This window comes from Bos mutus, chromosome 6 (assembly GCF_027580195.1).
Source record: "Bos mutus isolate GX-2022 chromosome 6, NWIPB_WYAK_1.1, whole genome shotgun sequence".
NCBI classification, from domain to species: Eukaryota; Metazoa; Chordata; class Mammalia; order Artiodactyla; family Bovidae; genus Bos; species Bos mutus.
The window spans coordinates 35,953,029-35,972,499 of record NC_091622.1 but is presented as its reverse complement, the minus strand read 5'-3'; the positions used below and the strand labels follow the sequence as shown (position 1 = coordinate 35,972,499).

Genomic DNA, 19,471 nt, shown 5'->3' with positions numbered 1-19,471 from the left:
CCTACACCTCTTGTATCTCCTGCATTGGCAGGCAGCCTTTTTACCACTAGCACTACTTGGGAAGCCCATATTTGGCTTATAACACTGATATTTAGATTTTCTATGAATTGCTCCTTTTAAAAATTAACGACCCTCAGAACTCTGCTCAATATTATATGGCAGCCTGGATGGGAGGGGAGTTTGGTGAGAACCGATACATGTAAATGTAAATGCAGAGCGGAGTCCCTTTGCGGTCCACCTGAAACTATCACAACATCGTTAACTGGCTATACTCCAATATAACAGTTAAAAAAAATAATGATGTTTAGAACTAATCACCTGTGAGAGATCTGATAAAATCCAGTTGTTGACTACGAAGAGTCAAAACTCACCATGATACCGTCAGCCAGTGTTGGCATTTGATAGATCTATCTAAACACCAACAAATCAATGATCTTTAGGTCTGGAAAGAATACCACTTGATTTACACTAGAATTATTTTCACGATAAATGCCGTAAGCCAAAGGTATGGTGATACTGAAGCTCAATACAACTTTTACCCATTATCAAGCCAAGTCTCATGTAATTATCGGTGCTGGAGTTGGGAGTGGAGCCAAAACCTAACCAACAGTTAGAGAAACAAAGCAGCACCTTGGCTGAACTGTCAAAAAGGGGTGCTGACATTAAGTGGACCATGGGAAAACTGCTCAGAAGTGGACATCTCTTATTCTCCAGTCATCAGCTGCTCAGGGATTCCACTAAAACCAGTAACAGGCCTTAGAAGGAGCCAGTAAAGTTCTCAGAGCCTCAGTTTCTTGATAGGCAAAGTGTAGAATTCAGATTAGAAAATCTTCACGATCCGTAATTGTTTGAAAATGCCCTTAGGCCAAGCATACAGTATACCGTTTTTTCAATGTAATTTCACTCTTCCTGCTTCAAGTCATTATTTAGTTTTTCATTTAAGGGGCACTTCTGAATGGCTTTCAATGTGTAGAAATAGGGTTAAGACTAAAATGTATTTTTGTACACAAATCATGACAACATAAAAATCTAGGTATGTAGATCTAATGGATTTGAAAGCAGCACCTTCCACTAAATCTTTGTTTTCTGATGCAAAGAAATCTTCATCTACTGTTCTCTTACTATTCTGATTAGTTGCTATATAAGTCTCAGATAATACATCAAAGTACAATGGGAACACCTGCCAATATTATCCATGTTTAAGTAAGGGCAAGTCTCAGACAGAAATCACAAAAGCCTGATTAAAGTGAAGTCGCTCAGTCGTGTCCGACTCTTTTCGATCCCATGGACTGTAGCCTACCAGGCTTCTCTGTCCAGGGGATTTTCCAGGCAATAGTACTGGAGTAGATTGCCATTTCCTTCTCCAGGGGATCTTCCCCACCCAGGGATTGAACCCAGGCCTCCCGCATTGTAGACAGACGCTTTACCATCTGAGCCACCACCTGATTAGGTGAACATATTTATCTTTTGTGATGGCGTTCCACTCAGCCTCATATAAAGCTTCTCTACAGAAATACTGATTTGGTTGCTGTTAGCTGAAGGGTGTAACAAAGGTGAAAGATAAAAAGAATGAAGTTTCTAACTTGAAGAAAGAAATAACATTAGGACCACGGAATATTAAAGTTAGAAGAGTCTTACTTTCTAATATGATAAAGCGAAACACTGGAGGGCTCTCAGGAATGATCTGCCTAAGGCAACGGAGCTGGTTCAAGAACCCAGGTGGACTGACTCCCAGTCCAGTTTTCTATACATTAACAAATAAGCAAGACACGAAGGAGGACCTTAACATAGTAACCACAAGACATAACAAAGATGTCATAGGATAGCATTTTCCCCTAACAGAGTTTGGCCAAGATTATCTTAAGATAAAGAATTGCCATCTTAAGATACAGATGACATCTTAAGACAAAGAATCTTGTTTTCATCTTGAGATAAAAATTCTGCCTCCAAGCTGAGAGTTCTGCCCATATTGAGTTCACAGAGATTTCTTGTTCTGAGCAGCAGCAAGAAATTACAGTAGTCAGGAAACTACACTGCCCCAGAATCTCCTCAGTAAAACAAAAAATATTCTGAATGTGTGTGGAGGTGGTACCTATGAGTCATAAGACTACCAGTGGGAGAAGGTAAAGGAGATGGATTTTTATACCTGCTGCATTTTTGTCTCATTGAGTCAGAAAACGGTGACTGTCCCTCCTTTATTATCAGGCAACAACAGTGGGCTGACTGGGCAAAGATCAGACCTGCCCAGCCAACAGATAAACAAATGATACCCTTTATATGTGGCTTTAGAATCTGTACTTAAATTTGAACACGATATGCTTAGTGTCTGCTTAGTTCCCCAGTTTCTAAAAGACAAGACTGAAATACACCAATAAGAACCCAGAAGCTCTGTGGACCCACCCACGCTCTCCCCTCTACACCATCATCTGGGTCTGCACAAGGGGTCATGGGGGGCTGCAGCCATGTACTGTACTTCTGGGACGTGGTCTTCTGATGAGAGCCCTACATGTTGAAAGGGACACATTTTAATTATAATTCACAGGGAATTACGTGCTGGTGTGTAGACGACTATGTTCTTGCTTTTCATACGCTGTGGGTGTCCCGTTAAAGCAAACCACCTTGTTAAACAATGTACAGAGGCAGCAGATAACTATTTTGGCCGGTGATTTTGACTGTTGGTGCTCTTTCATATCAGAATCTGCAGACTCAGCAAAAAACCACCAGGCTCTAAGCACCTGCTAAAACCTAAAAAGCGAAGGTTTGGAATGACAGTATAGCTCTGGGAGTACTTGTATTTTTCTTTTAAGAAGAGTGTTGCCCAAATGTTATTTGTGAGTTCAGGGTCCAGGGCAACACAACAGATGTTAAGAATGAAAAGTTCACTCTCTGGTTTTTGGATTGGCAAGATATCAAGTGAATTCTATTCTCCTGAGGAGGCTGGAGTATCAGGTTCCAGAGAGAGGCAGAGAGCCTGACCTGGGACCAGGAATAAATGACACTCAAACTTCCTGGAGCATGTGTCCCTTGACCTGTGAGATGCTAGAATCCAGGTCCAGAAATGTTCTTCCTTCCTCTGCAAGAATGATGAAAGAAAGGGCCAAGGATTAATTGTTCAAATTCATATTGGTAAGAGCTAAAGCATGTATATTTCCTGATTAAATTATTTAATAAGAAGTAGACAGCAGAGGGCAGAACCTATAACTGTACCAGAAGAGACACCTGTCATTTATGGAGGAGTCCCACCTAACTCCCCACAAAGCCACTCTGCCCTGCTTCTTCAGTCAGTGCCAGACAGCCTGCAGGTATATGTGTGTGTGTAATGTCACTTAGTCTCCATGACAACCTACTGTAACAGACATCTATTATGCAGACCAATCACTGAGGCTCAGGGAGTTACCTAAGTGGCCTAGAGACACAGAGCCCGTCTCAGCAGAGCTGGGTTTGAATCTAGGGCTTCCCAGGCGGCACATGGTAAAGAATCAGCCTTCCAGTGCAGGACATGCAAGAGAGTCGGGTTCAATCCCTGGGTCAGGAAGATCCCCTGGAGGAAGGCAATGGCAACCCACTACAGTATTCTTGCCTGGAAAATTCCATGGACAGAGGAGCCTGGCGGGCTATAGTCCATGAGGTTGCAAAGATTCCGACACGTCTGAGCGGCTCAACACACGCTGTGAGCCTAGTGCCTGCTGACTGCCACGGTCCAGGCAGGAGGAGAGACTGTGCTCAACTTGGAGCAACAAGTACCACGGCACATAGCCCCCTGCTGCGGCAGCAGGGTGAAGACTAGAACGCAGCTGACAGTCTTTAAAGGAGTCTATCACTGTCATACCCTGAATCCATATAATGAAAAGAAGGAAGACACACAAGCCCCACCTCCTTCACGGAGGCCTGCCTGGGGGCTGTGAGGAGATGGACACCGAGAGGCACTGAGTCTTTAGTGGAGAAGGGGATTAGTTCTATCTCCGCAAGTTCTGAATATCCTGGAAGAGAAGGACGAAGTTTCACAACACATCTGAGCTCCAGAGCATTTACTGTTTGGTTCAGTGCCTTTAAAAAAAGTCCAGAACAACAGTTGGCTTGAAACATGACCATTATCCCAGAGTGCCAGTATTTTTCCATTGTAGGGACAGGCCAGCAAAATCAATCATCAACTCCAGCTTTTTTTTTTTTTTTTAATTTAAACCTAATAAACTCAGAATCAAAATACCAGGCAGGCTCATTAGACAGATAACTGGCCACATGTTCTGCATCAGGTAGATGCTGAGGTCCAGGTTTACCGTTAGGTAAAAAAAAAACAAAAAACAAAAAACTCAGAACCCCTGCTCTCACAGGTCTTGTAGTCTAGTGCTCTATTCTCTAAATTTCTTCACCTAAAAGAGCATATTTGTGATGCAAAGACTCTCTCCATTGCATAGCTGTGACTGAGACTGGAAAAGAGGTCCATGCATTTTGGTGATATAAAAGTCCATCTGTGAATATAAACTTCCTGCTTCTTTACACCTGCTTTTAAGAACTTGTGTTGTTGGGTTCTTGACAACATTCTTAACAGAAGGTTACTAAGAGTCACTGACAAGGAGATCAGATTACAAGCTCCCTTAGGAATAGAGTGGAGGCCTGTTGAACTACTGTCTCCCCAAGGACTAACAGCATCCAGGGAATAAATGTGCTTGCTGAATAACAAATTGCCTCAAATGCTTCTAAAGCCACATTTTAGATTCCTCTCGGTTTTAGTTCTGCATGGCGGCTGAAACTTCTCAGCAAACACGGGTTGCAAACTGCACTGAAGAGAAACTGAATTTTAGGGCAGATCACTTGAGCTTAGCACCTTCCTTTTATGGCTAAGAATGCTTAGAGCTGGTGATGACAGCTTACAGGGGCAGACATGTTTCTTCACTCTAGGCTTCTGTGTAGCAATTCATACCCCCTCCACTATCTTCTACTGGAAGCAGGACACTAGAGGCTACATTTTACTTGCAAACTGATATTTCTTTGGAACTTAATTAAATTTAGCACTTATTAGATAGTGGAACTCTTATCAAGGGTTTAGGCTTCAAAAAACTTAGTTCTGGTGAAAATGTATAGTAAGCTAAGTATCTGGACACCTCAACTGCAAAATACTGAACACAGAAGATCCACTTCAAAGCCTGGTAATTTACCCCAGTCAGAAAATTCAGTACTGATGAATCTATTTGCAGGGCAGGAACAGAGATGCAGACGTAGAGAATGAACTTGTGGACCCAACTGGGGAAGGAGAAGGTGAGATGAACAGAGAGAACAGCACTGACACGTATGGCTAGTGCGGAGCTGCTGTATAACACAGGGAGCTCGGCCTGATGTTCTGTGACGACCTAGACGGGGGTGAAGAGCGGGGAGGTGGAAGGAAGGCTCAAGAGACAGGGGATACATGTGTACAGATAGCTGATTCATGTTGTACGCTAACACAACATTGTGAAGCAATTATACTCCAATAAAAAAATAACTTAAAAAAAAAAAGAAAATTCAGTGCATTCACATACCGGCCGTCCATGAATGCTTTCATAATATAACAGAGCTTTCTGCAGGGCCACTTTCTCATTAGCAATCTGGTCTTTGGTCATATCCTGTATAAACACAAGGACAGAGAAATGAGAGCAGGGAAAACATTTGTGAACATCGCAACTGCTTTATTTAGTTAAACAAGTTTCCCACAGTAAGGTTAAAAAGAATGTTTACCCAACAGCTCTCACTAGCTTCATCCAAAGCTAGGAATTAGCTGTTCCTGATGTGTAGCTAGGAACACAGCACAGCAGAATGATCACCTATGAGTACTCCTTTCTCCCACGTGGTGGCAAAGGCATGCTGGACTCAGGTCAGCAAGGCTGTGAGGTGCACGGGGCTTAGCCTAATGGCTCCGGCGATGAATACAGTTACAGGATACACATTCCCAAAGGCTTGTCTCTAATCCTCCTACCTCAGAGAGTCACCAAACTATCTCTTAACTGAAACAACTCCATCCTGCAACCTGTACAACAGGATTTCCTGCTCTCTATTTGCAGTCCAAACCAAAGGACCTATAGTTAAAAAGCACTCTGAGCTGGTTTCATCTGCTTCTTTGGAGTCTCAATGTGTGGAAGGGGAGGGTGAGGGAGATATAAAAAGGTGGTACTCATCACCCTCCCTACTGGGACCCCAGGGCATGCCCTGCCACCCTACCACAGTGACTGGAATGGTTTGGGATTAGCAGTTTCTCGGGCTCATCACAGAATCACACCTTAATGTCTTCCGGACGGCTGGTCTCTGCCCGCTTCTCCTGGAGCTTCCTCTGGATGGATTCCAGAGTGGCCTCCACGCTAGGCTTTATGGCTTTATCCACCAGCTCTTGCTTTTTCTCATCTTCTTTTTCAAGTTGGGAGCCGAAACTCTTGGGGAGTGTGTTGCTTCGCTGCCGCATTCTGGGGGGTAGGTCCTCCTCTGATATCTTCAGTTTGGACTCTAAGAGAAAAGATTTGGGGGTGGAGATGTATGGGAATTGACGTCTGCTGAACCCAGATTGTTTTTCTTGCTGTTAACAAGTGCTTAGTCCTGTCTTCTTTTCCCCCCAGAAAGCATCTAATTATATTATTAGCTGAAATCCCTGGGTTATTATTTCTTAAACTTAAGAAAATGATAATGTTTTCCTGTATTATCTGGCATGGTTTCCTCACCCTAATTCCTGAGAAAGTTTTAGTTCTTTAACATCCATGCTTTAGCTGCACCAGCCTGTGGGCTGTTCTCAGAACGAGGCTGATGTCTTCCCATACCGAATCCCATAGCATTTACAGGTATTTGCAGGTCTAGAACCCAAATGTTGGCCAACCTTTTCCATATGATGTATATATCTCACTTTGGAATTATTTTCACTTTGTATTCTATTCCTTTGTTTATATGATTCTGTGTCCTACAAGACAGCAAGCTCTGGGAGGGACAGGGACCAAATTCTTTTCATAAGCTATTTCATAATCCACACCTTGGATTAAATAGGTTCTTAAAAAGTGTTGAATTGAAACCATCATTCTTAGATTAGTTATTTAGGGGGGGAAAAAAAAACCCTGCAGAATTCTCAGCATCTTTGATCTGGGTTTCCCTGTGACGAAGGTCATGGGAAGATACAGAGAAAGTGTGCCATGAATGCTAAGGGTCCTGGGAGTCAGCTTCAAGGAACCTGTCTTTCCTGGAACGTTTGAGTGGTAAGTGGCTCTCAGTGTGCGGTAAGATCACAGCTTCTGTGCTTGGCTTGTTCTCTGAAGACCTTGCCATAGGTCTAGAGCTTTCCCTACCTTTAAGTTGTTTCCGGAATTTGGCAAGGTCGTTTGTCCATTTCAGAACCTCTGGATTGGCTGCTTTGTCGCTGTGGGAAGGCTGCGAAAAGGAAACGTAGAGTAAATGTTTTGGAATTGGGGCAGGAGACAGAAGAGTTTGATGATCAGATCGTTTTAAACAGCAAGGAAAAGCTGAGTTCCACTGGAATAATAAATGAACTGTGATTAATCAGAGCAACTTCACAGGTGGAATTCCATTATCCTTCTTTATATCTGGTTATTTTTGATGCTTTCAAAGAATTCCTCAGAGACAAAACGCTGGCTCGTTAGGGTCACCGACTTCCATGAGTCTATGACCTCTTTTCCATTATCTGCAGGGTTCACCCTGTCAGCCTAACAAGATAGAAAGCAGTGGAGTATATGATATTTTACACAACAACCCCTGTGAAAAATGTCTTTTTGTTATTCTTATAGGAAATACTAAGGATAGAGCTGAGAGAAGAATAAGGTCAGTACCAGTTAAATTTTATAAGATAATTCTGAATTAAGTTTTAGCCAAACAAAATACTTCACTTAATGATTTTCCCCATTTCCGATCACTGATCAATTTACAAGACAAATGCGAAAGCCTTCAATTCATTTGTAAGGATACACTGTGCAAGGAAAATGCTGACACACCATACTGGAGTTTATCGGGGTTTACTGCCCAGCGTTTACTGCCTTTGGTGATTCCCCACAAAGCTCCCTGCACTGTCCCCACTTCTCTGAGTAGTCCGCGCACTGACACATCGCTTCCGGGGAGGGTCCAGAAAGAAGCCAGTGAGCACTCACTCTGTACTTCCGCTCTTCTTCAAATCTGTCTTCAAACTTCCGGATCTTCTTCTTAAGGCTCTGAATCCTTCGAGTGAGCTGGGCAGGAGTCAGGTCCTCTTGCTCATCTTCGTAGGAGCCCAGAGAGGAGCTGCGGCGCCTGTGAGGGGCACAGTGTGGGGGTCAGCTTCCCAGGAGGGGTCACTGCCTGCTGGGAGGGGCTGGGGGAAGGGGTGTGGCATGGAGGGGTGCTTATCCTCTCAAATAAAAGACAGCTGACTGCGATTACATTTTGTGACCTTGAGCTCCGTATGTCCTGCCTTTTAAACACATCCAATCTTCTCCAGCTCACCGTTGCACCGGGCAGAGCTAGGACTGAAATGTGGACTTCACAGCTAACTTTGAGAGAGCTTTGGAAAGGGGGCACTAACGGAGATTCGGTCGGTGATGCTGTAGTCGGGTCACAGGTCACATGTAAAGTTACAACAGAGCCTGTGCACTTGGATGGAGATATACTTACAACCTAGCTAAAAACATGACTAGCCATGGGTAACATTCCTCTCCCTTTTAAAGTTACATGGATGGACCTCAGCAACACAAAGAAACACACCTCATGAAAGGGTGGGAATTGGGGGGAGAAGGAGGCACTTCCGTGTCGTCCAGGTACTGCCGGCTCTGCCCGTAAGCGTAGAAGCGGGGGGACAGCATGGGGTCGCTGTCCTCTTCCAGGAGCTGCCGAATCAGGCGCCCGGCCTGCGGGGAGAGGCGCGCTTCGTCAGCGTCCACACTCTCCTGTTGCCACGAGGAGAAGGCAGGGATAGGCTCTGGAAAAGAACAGGGGCAAGAGGGCAAAATTGTTCTTTAAAGCACACCTGTTTCCCAAGTTTTCTGAATGCATTAGGAGGCACTGAATTGAGGAGGCACTGGACGGTCTCACATTTTACTTATTTATTAGCTCATTTGTTTGGCCACACCACATGGCAATCAGGTTCTTAGTTCCCTGAAGGGATTGAACCTGTGTTCCCTGCAGTGGAAGTAGGGAGTCCTAACCACTGGACCACCAGGGAATTCTCAGTTTCACATTTTAGATCGAAGGTTCTGACTCAAGACGCTATGCCCTGACCTGAATCAGCGAATCTGAGCCATCATCTACTCTCTTATCTCCACCTTCACTTGCCTTCAAAAGTCAATGTGCTAGGGCTGCCCTGAGGAAAAGCCATTAAAGTGAGCTTCCAACTTTCCTGGCAGATCACTGAGGAGCACTTCTCTGCCTGAGGGCGTTATGGAACAGAAATGCCTATGTGTCTGTGAGCAAAGGGTTTGGCATCATGGCTGGACATCCATGGGAATTGGGTTAAGGAATCGCATTCGCCTTGGGAGAGACCATTGATTCAGGCTGTGCCTCTGCTGAGGTCACTCAATAAGCTGTTTTGTGTGCTTTTGCTTTAGCATGTTGGGATTTAGCATGTCTACAATGCATGGTCTGTATTTGGAACTTTTAGAGGCTACTTAAGTTGGATGGCATCATCAATTCAGTGGACATGAGTTTAAGCCAACTCCGAGAGACAGTGAAGGACAGGGAAGCCGGGCGTGCTGCAGTTCACGAGGTCGTAAAGAGACAGACATGACTGACTGAACAACATCAGACTGCAGTTAAAGTAAGAAATATGCACAAAAATAAAAAAGAATAAATCAGTATGAGTTATTTTAGACAATCTTGAAGAAAAAAAGGGGCACAAAATCCTGATTTTTCACTTTGTGAGGGAATAGGGTGGCATTTATTTTTACTGCAAGACCTACCTTGTGTTCTTTTCCTCATTAAACAAATCCTATCTAACATTCTTTAAGGATAGATCTCAGATGATGTATGGTATTTCGTTTGTAATACTTTCTTCATTTATAAAACAAGGTTATGTCTTAAATACCCTTGTGGATATTGTCATTTACACAAAGCTGGAATTTGGCCATGATCTTAAATTCTGGGATTCCCTCAGTTTGAATCATGGAACAATTGTCCCTTCTGCTATCGAAGTAGTTCTAAAATCCACAATATCATCTTAAAAAAGGGCTTACTTAGTATATTTTACTTAAAAAAATCATACTGTAATCATAGAACATTAAAGCTGGTTGAAACTTCATACAACAAAGAATCCAGTGACTTTTCAACTGTGGCTGCACATCAGGGTCACAGAGGAAAATATAAATAACTCCTAACATACTTCCCTGATGGCTCAGGCTTCCCTGATAGCTCAGGTGGTAAAGAATCCACCTGCAATGCAGGAGACCCTAGTTTGATTCCTAGGTCAGGAAGATTCCCTGGAGAAGGGACAGGCTACCCACTCCAGTATTCCTGGGCTTCCCTTGTGCCTCAGCTGGTAAAGAATCCTCCTGCAATGCGGGAGACCTGGGCTCGATCCCTGGATTGGAAGATTCCCCTAGAGAAGAGAAAAGCTACCCACGCCAGTATTCTGGCCTGGAGAACTCCATGGACTGTATAGTCCATGGGGTCACAAAGGGTTGGACATGACTGAATGACTTTCACTTTTTTCTTTTCTAACATACAGGTCTCACACCACCCAAATAGAATGTGTAGGTGAGGATCCAGATATGTGAGACACAAACACAGAGTCTTTAAAAAGCTTCTCAAGTGATCATAATTCAGTCAGGTTTGAGAACTACTGCTTTGATTCAACAGTTACAGATAGGGAAACTGAAACCCAAGGAATTCAAGAGCAAATACCTAATTAGTGATAAGAGTTGGATCTAGAAACTCAAGACTCCTGCCCTCCTGGACACTGCTTCAATTTAGAATGTGCCAGGTGCTTCAGGAACAAGGATGACTATCTTAAAAATGTTAAGATCCCACAGTGTAGTAAGACTTAAGCACATTAATAAAAAAAAAAAAATTAACCTCATGTGTAATGAGGTCCACAGGTTCTCAAAATTTAAAGACAACCAAGTCATCTTATAACACAGATGACAATATAAATACTTTAAACAATCAAAGCATGTTAAAGACAGAGTCCTGCCTACTGAGTCTCAAAGAGTGGCAGAGAATAGACTTGGCTACAGCAGGAGACAAACAGGAGTTGTTTCATCATCTGTACTGATGCGGTTGGCTGGCTCCTCCTAAGTGGCAGGGCTTAGATATGAGCAGCTTGGTACTGTCGACAAGAAAAAGTGAAAGTAACTGAGAAGTGAGGGGAGATGAGGGAAGCAGAGGGTGAGTGGAGAGTAATCCCTAGAAAAATAATAAGAATGTAATGTGCAGTTGCAGAAAATGGAATTATTAAACCGACCAGATGACATGTATTTCATAGGACAGCAGTAATTTTCTATAAGGACTAAAGTCAGTGGAGCCAGGACAGGGAAAGGGTTAAGATGGCTTGAACAGTCAAGCCGAAGGCAGTGGTAAAGGAGCAGAACACCCAGGGGAAGGCTTTGATGGTTGACAGGGAAAACAAAGTCTGCTGTTGATGCTGGCATGCTGCTGTGCTGGCTAGTGTGACATTTCTGTGCATCATACCTTAGTTTGAAAGGTGTTATTTTAGGTCCTGAAGTACGTTAATCTGTCTGAATCTAGCAGAATAGCTTTTAAAATATAGTACAACTAATCTTTGAGTTTTGAACTATGTGGTCTCTATGTACCATTTCTGCAAAACACAGTACGTGTCTGTGACCATTAACCAAGTGTGTCTCCGGTAAAAAGTAAACTGTGATCCTGAGTTAACTACAAAATACTAATCACGGAACTGAACTGTGCTTGTTTGATGCTTTGTGACTAACATGGGGCCATCCGTCAGATTGCCTTTTTGTTAGTCTTCTGGGCCTCCATTCTTGATCCATCACTTCACTGATAAGAAGACCAGATGTGCCATGTTCCTGGTGTCACCAGTGGTATATATGAAGTACACAGCTGAAGAAATTCTAGCTCTGTCTCTTGACTTCATTTTTTAATTTTTACTGTATGATTCTGTTTCTTTTTTAATGGAAGCATAGCTGATTTAGAATGTTGTGTTAATTTCAGGTATATAGCAAGGTAACTTAGTTTTATACATATATATATGTAATATTTTTTCTTTTTCCATTATAGGTTATTACAAGATATTGAATACAATTTCCTGTGCTATACAGTAGATCCTGGTTGTTTGTCTATTTTATATATAGTAGTTTGTATCTGTTAATCCCAAACTCCTACTAATTTATTCCTCCCTACCCCCTTTTCCTTTTGATAACATAAGTTTGTTTCCTGTTTGTGAGTCTCTATTTTATAAACAAGTTCTTTTGCATCATTTTTTCAGATTCCACATATAAATGGTTTGTCTTTCTCTGATGTTTCTCTTAGTATGATAATCTCCAAGAGATTCGTTACTTTAAAACAGAGAAATATGATAGCATTAAGAATTTCAGCGGTAACAAAGTAAAAATAAATATTTCATCATTAAGCGCAGGTAGAACAGAAGGGAAGTTTTTCACCTATGCATCTGGAAATGCTTATATGATTTCTCTCTCTCTTTTCCCTTTCCTTTAATTCTATACAGTCTTACAACTTAGGGCTCCTATTCAAAAGAGTTACATAATTATACATAGTTCAATATAATGAAAGATTCAGTAAGACCAACTGTTCCTCTGTTTTGAAATATTCTAAGAATACAAGGCTATCTCATGGGTTTTTTTTTTTTATCTCATGTTTTGATAGTTGGTGCTCAAATAGAATAACAAGACTGAACTGAGAAGAACAACACAGTCCATGATAGTATGTCCTATGCATTACCCACCTGCATAGAAAGCCAATTTGAGGATGTGTTCACTGACAATTCCCAATTGTGGGCTTGAGGAATAATTTACATTTTAACCAGTAATTCTAGAGCAATGAAATAGACGAGGATATTGCAAGATAATTATTCAAAGGGACAAGAGAAAAGATTTGAGGCTTCAAATTAGATTTTCATCTTATAGGACTCCGTAAAACAAAAGTGTTTCCCTCTCTGGACCAGAATTCCCTGGATATGGTGGTTTTGATTTTAGCCATGTGTCTGGTCGAAAAGAACTCTGGACATAAGTACGGCACGTCTATTAAAAATTAATCTGCCCAGGTTAGCTGACATCCCAGCAGGTCAGAAATAACAGAGAAAAGAGCTGTATGCTTGCTACCTAAGTAACAAATAAGAATAGGTCCCTGGGGAGCTCCAGTTCAGACAGTACAGCACACATGGAAATAAAGGAGATTCACTGTGGGAGGAGAGAATGCAGCTCTGACTGATGCTAATGCGATCACCGGGTCGCAGCTCCTCTCTGCATTAGCTGGCTGGATCCATTTACTACACAAAAGAAAATGAGCTACTGAGATGATTTTTCTCTAAGAAATCTGCACAGAATTAAGGGAGTTGATGTTTTCCATGCCTCATTTTTAACTGCGTATGTGTTACTCAGAGTCATTCCTACTTGGTGTGATGTCATACAGTCTTCCGAGGAGGCTACCCAGTAGTGCTGGAGGTATATTTACATCCCAGATACAGGGACATGGAAACCCCATTGGTGGGGGGTCTTTACTGGGAAAATCCTTTCATAAAATTTTCCTTAGAATTCCAAAATGTAACCTGAGAACAATGACTGTTCTGTTAAATTGTTCCAACAGTCTCACCACAAACTATCAGAACCTTATTAGCCCGCTTCATCAGTCCAAACTAACACATGGTTGTGCTGAGCACTCTGTGTATGTTAGCTCATATAATCCCTGCAACAAACGTACTAAGTAGATACTACTACAGCTGTGCTGCGCTGTGCTCAGCTGTCTCAGTCCTGCCTGACTCTCTGCAACCCTATGGACTGTAGCCCACCAGGCTCCTCTGTCCGTGGGATTATTCTAGTAAGAATACTGGAGTGGGTTGCCATTTCCTCCTCCAGGGGATCTTCCCGATTCAGGGACTGAATCCACATCTCTTGCAACTCCTGGATTGGCAGGCGGATTCTTTACCATGGAGCCACCCAGGAAGCCCCTACTGTTTGTTATTATGTACTATGTCTCCTATTGAGACCTGCTGACTAACTTGACCACAAAGCTAGTTAAGTGGTAGAGCCAGAATTTGAGCTCTCCATGTGTCTGCCTCTTAACTATCATAGTCCACTGCCTGCTATGACACTGACCTAGCATTGCTTAAAAGAGGCATTTAGGTGGAAGTCAGGAGACTTTGTGATCTTAAATCATCACTTTGCCTCTTTTAGCCTCAACTTTCTTAGCTGTATAATGTGAGGGTTCAGCTGTAAGATCTTTAAGATTCCTTGCTTCTCTAATATTTTTTAAACAGAATTTCCTGCCCACAGTTATTTTTGATAAGATAAGCAGTAAGTGATGAATAAGATATCTGAAGTGCTTTATACCCTTTAAAAAATGTTCTATAAAACTTGATTTCACCAGGACAAATCTAATAGAGTAGCTGAATTTTTACATCTTAGTACTTCCACAAGGGTGTCCTAAATCAACATGAGTTGGCTGATTATGGACATTTTAATTATGTAACTTTCAAGGGTTTTAAATAACTAAGACAGTTCATTTGATTTGGGTGTTCATTTAATTTTGGAGAGGGCAAACTCTAGTAATAGTGATGATAATGATGCTTTCACGTGGACAGATCAAATAATATGCCCTAATACACAGCTACACATAAAGGAAAAAAGATCAAGCGTGTATTATTTATCTGTCAATGAGTGGGACTGGACTCTGATCCTCCATTCACTTTGAGAGGGTTCCACTCATAAAGGAAAAAAGATCAAGCGTGTATTATTTATCTGTCAATGAGTGGGACTGGACTCTGATCCTCCATTCACTTTGAGAGGGTTCCACTCTGAGCAGTCTATGGAACTCATTAACAGCTTCATTTTTCTTTTTATTTTCCCAATACCATATGCTTCAGAAGCCACAGAACATCATTTTCACATGAAAGCTTACACTGTAGTGGCCAGTACTTGGAGGTTGCTCATTAAGTACTTTCTCACCTGATATTCTATTATTCTACATGTATGAGAGAGTATGAGCCATGGCGTGGGGAAGGAGAACAAGCAAACAAATCAGAAAGTGTTGGTTACACTACATGGGGGTCTGGAGACTACTGATGGAGACTTATAGATGGATACTGGTTCATATGGTTTCAGTAACTATATATTTTGTTGCACTGGTTGCACAGTTTAAATTAGTACAAAGTTTATTCCTTACAGGGGAGTGACCATTTTGTTTTTCACTAAACTTATAGAAAAAGGTGATATTTCAGTGGCTTAAATGATTACTTTCAGCTTAACTATCCTTCATGCAAAATATTCCTTTATTTGGACTATACTTACAGCTGTATTAATGCTAAAATGTAACTTGGACACTTAAAATAAATGAATAAAAATAAATATACTGAAAGCACTAACCAAACAATCAAAACAACCTTGAAATGAAACCATGTAGATTTTTGAGGTATGCAAGTTCAATGACAAATGTAGTAACTGGCAAAAAGAAAAAGTTAAAACAAGTCATTTTATAAATTATATGGATAACACAATCCTAATAAAATGTATTTTTTTTCTTGGCATAAGCTTTAAAAATTTCACCCAGTTTCCCAATACAAAATGTTATTTCCCTCATATTATTATCTGGCAGAAAGTTCTTAATATAAAGAAATGAAATAGTTCTAATTATAAGTTAGCTTTCAACCAGTCTGGAGACATTTTTTCTGCTTTATATTTAGCTTCTTTAAGTATGTTGGAAGGGACTAGAAATTTATGATTAAAAAAAATCCAACAGCTGAGTCCACTTCAATAGGAGGAGACTCTACTAGCCCCTTTCCTGAATAAATCATCAAGGTAATGTGGCCAATTTGAATTCTGACCAAAAAATCCTAGAGCTTTTAATCTAGAGCTGTATGTTAATAATATAAGGAGACCATATTCTTGAAGCCCAAACAGCATTTGTTTTGGCTACTGCTTTTTTTTTTTTTTCTTTTATTTGTGCAACAGTGGCTACCATGGGACCTTGGTGGGGTAGGCTGTTTTTAATGTATGAATTAAAAGCACACCTGATTATTTCAAAGTACAGAAAAGAACAATAAATACTACCCTGGAATGTATCACTTAAAACAAAAAACCTTGAATTTTCCCCCCAGTGGATAGCTGGGAAGATCTGACAAAAATCTCAGATTCACCACCTAATTACACGAAAAAAAAAAAAAATTGGAATGTGTTTCTTATATTGCAAAGAGGGAAAATCAGAGTAAAAAACATTTTGATTTCATTTCACTGAAGCCCTGGATTCGAGAAGTATCATGGTGCTACTATTTTTCACCTTGTGGTCTTCTTAGATCATCTTAAAATCATTAACATAATGAATACTTTTTGGTTAAGAAAAAAAGAGGTGGGGGCAGAAGACAAGCAAACTTAGGTGCTTCTGAAAAAGACGGACTTTTTATTTTAATACTTGTGATTCTTTAAGTCATTGTGTTAACTCAGGCCACGGCTCTGAACTCAGGAGCACAATTTCCCCCTCTCTCTACCTTCAGACACACACAGACTGTCCAGAGGCAGATGGGCACTTATGGAGACACTCTGATACGTGTCTGGATGCAGACATATGGATCATGGAAGAACAGCAGCTTGAGAGAACTACTGCAGATCCTCCCTGAAATACAGGTTTGACAAGATGAGGATATCCTCTTCTTCTGCAGAGATAAATGTCTAACATTTCTGTCAAAGATCTCTAGGAAAACCAGTCTCAAGAACTATATTACAGGCTTTCAATACGAAGCACTTTTATTCAGTGTTCTCTTTGATAAGCAGATTCTTTATGTTTGCTAACCTGGATTTTAAAAATTTATCCATAAAAACAGACGTAGAAGCAAAGCAAATCAAAGTATTCTTCTTGAAAAATGGGGAGGAGATTTAATGAGGAAGGTAGAGGGTTGGCACGTAGCAGGGGGAAGGTTAGTAACACTGACAGCGAATCCAAAATGCACACCAGTTCTGTGTTACTCAGCTTGGTACTCCTAGAGGGAAAATGCACTCACATCTCAGTGCTCCTGGTAAGTCAGAAAGAAAAAAAAGGGGCTGCAAGGTGACACTAGAATAAAGGGCGAGCACATTTTTCCTTCTTAGATCGCAATCACTCTAGGCAACACCGAACGTGACACATCCCTATGTCAGGGGAAGGATTTTCGGTCATTTAGAAATGTGGCTACTTCTGCATGCACAGCTCTCGCTCTCACCCACGCACCCAACATGCTTCTCCTTTCTGCTAATTTACATGTGATTCTCCAGTATTAAATCATCCAAATATCTGATGACCTTACCTTCCCAGCTCTTCTGGTCACACAGTGCAGTCAGGTCCAGCTCAGGCACTTCGGACACAAAGCTCTCCTGCTGGTCATCAGCATCCGGAGTCCTCTGCAGCTTGCTGTCAGGCAGGCTGGGATGCTCCTGGATCTTCATTGTGGGGTTCTGCAACAATAGCACAAGGTCCTCAAATCTCTACTGCTCACCAAGACCCAAAAACGTCTGCAGCAATTCCACTCCTGCTGAACAAAACCTCCCAAGCCACAGCTGCTGGTGTCCCCGGCACTAAAACCAAAATCACAGCCTGATGCCCCCTGGATGTTAGCTGGTCACTTGCATGCAAAAAGCAACTGCCATCTGCGTGCCTTTAACTTTTCTTCTGGGAGAAAGACAAGATCATTTCCGAGGGCTGTTCTTCCTGATAACTGCTGGCAGCTGACAGACTGGATGATAACTGACTGGGGCCAGGAAGGAGGGAAAAGGAGTTTGTGTTTCCTTAAAGGAGTATGGCTCTCCAGACTGTAAACAACAACCCAAAACTCAGCTACCGCTGTTGCTAAGGCTGTAGCAGCAACATGGTGTCTCTCTCACGCAGCCTTCTCTGCCCCTTAGGTAAACAGTCCTGCAGGGCCAGGAGCAGAAGCTGTGCACACGCGTGCTCTCCTGCTGGCCCTGGAGGCTTAGAGCAATTAAGCGGGGCTAGCTGCACATTCCCAGATTTCCTGTGACTGTTTTCGCCACAGTGTGGGGAGAACAGACTATTTATGGAGGAGCTCTGGGTATTCAAGCATTGTTGCGCAAATTCAAACAGCACGGGTGGTGGTGGAGGGGGGTGGTTTGCTAGCTACCAGCTAGCAGTAAGGAATACGGACTCTGGAAATGAGCCAAAATCATACAGGGAGCATGACTTGTTTTATTTTTTAAAGTAAAAGCCAAGAGCTGGCAAGTCGGCAAAGCATAATTTGTATCTTACAAATATGCAACTGTCACTTCTTTTCCTACTATTCATCTACTCTGAATATTAAATACTCAGCTACCCTTGGTTTTATTTACTGGTGGCACCTGCACCAGGCGGGGACATCGGAGGAATGGGAAAACTCCCCCTCAACACAAGGCTATCTTAACTAAGCGATTTTATATTTTTTAAAATGCACTGCAATTTAGTCTTTTTTTACCTTGTTCTTTTGGCATCCAGTAAACCCAACCATTGTCATACTCCCCCTGTCACAAAATTATAAACAAAAGTGCTGCCTCACAAAGACATTTCTCCAGTAGCACAGATTTGTACAAAAGATTTTCTTTGAGAATAACTGGAAATTTATTTGAGCAAATATATCATCATTAAATTAAAAAAAAACCCCAAACATCTGGAAATCATAAATGATTCTGTTAATGTATGAGAAATGTTCTTATGCTTAAAATAAAGCACTACTAAGACTTCCAGCTCCTTTTAATAGCTATTCAACCTACTTTGATATCACCAGGGGAATAGTCAGGGCTTTTACTACTGTATTTCCATGAAATGAAGCATTTTCTTCACATTTGGGATAAAATGAAATATCACCAATCAGTTCGTGAAAGTCAGATGGAAATGCCAAGGAAATCTGGGGCTTTAAGACACTTTAAAAATTCTGCTTGTCTATTATATGGGGGGGCAGGGGGGAGGAAAACACACACAGATTAAGTATTTATGCCACAAAAATCATTTGTTCCCTGAGCTGAATCCTAATGAGACCAGTGTTGAAGGACCCAATCTGGCACTCAGCTTTTTAAAAGTTACAGCGTCAGTTAGTCACCAACCATTTGTGTGTGTGTCAGAACCTCATATAGCAAATAAACATTTCCTCAACAAAGAGCTCTAATACCTGTTATACTTAGAGACAGATAAAAGGGAAGAATATAAAAATGTGATTCCATGGTGTAAGTATGGCACTTTCTTCACCAGGAACATCTGTGAAGCGCTGACCCTGTGAGGCGGTGGAGCGGATCGGGGTTTTCCTCCCAGGCAGACTTGGGATTGAAAAACAACTGAGCAGCTCGGTGCCCTGGCTGAGCTGTTTCATCTCTCTGAGCCTCCA

The 19,471-nt window shown here is 41.8% G+C and overlaps 1 protein-coding gene across 1 annotated transcript in view; it reads right to left on the bottom strand.

Moving 5' to 3' along the window:
- The window catches only part of FAM13A (family with sequence similarity 13 member A), a 311,477-nt gene that overhangs the window by 18,144 nt on the left and 273,862 nt on the right, over window positions 1-19,471 (bottom strand). Inside the window, 6 exon segments of the mRNA XM_070372152.1 lie at window positions 5,517-5,600; window positions 6,251-6,471; window positions 7,296-7,377; window positions 8,109-8,247; window positions 8,698-8,911; window positions 17,411-17,558. Of these exon segments, the coding sequence (XP_070228253.1) occupies window positions 5,517-5,600; window positions 6,251-6,471; window positions 7,296-7,377; window positions 8,109-8,247; window positions 8,698-8,911; window positions 17,411-17,558 (888 nt within the window).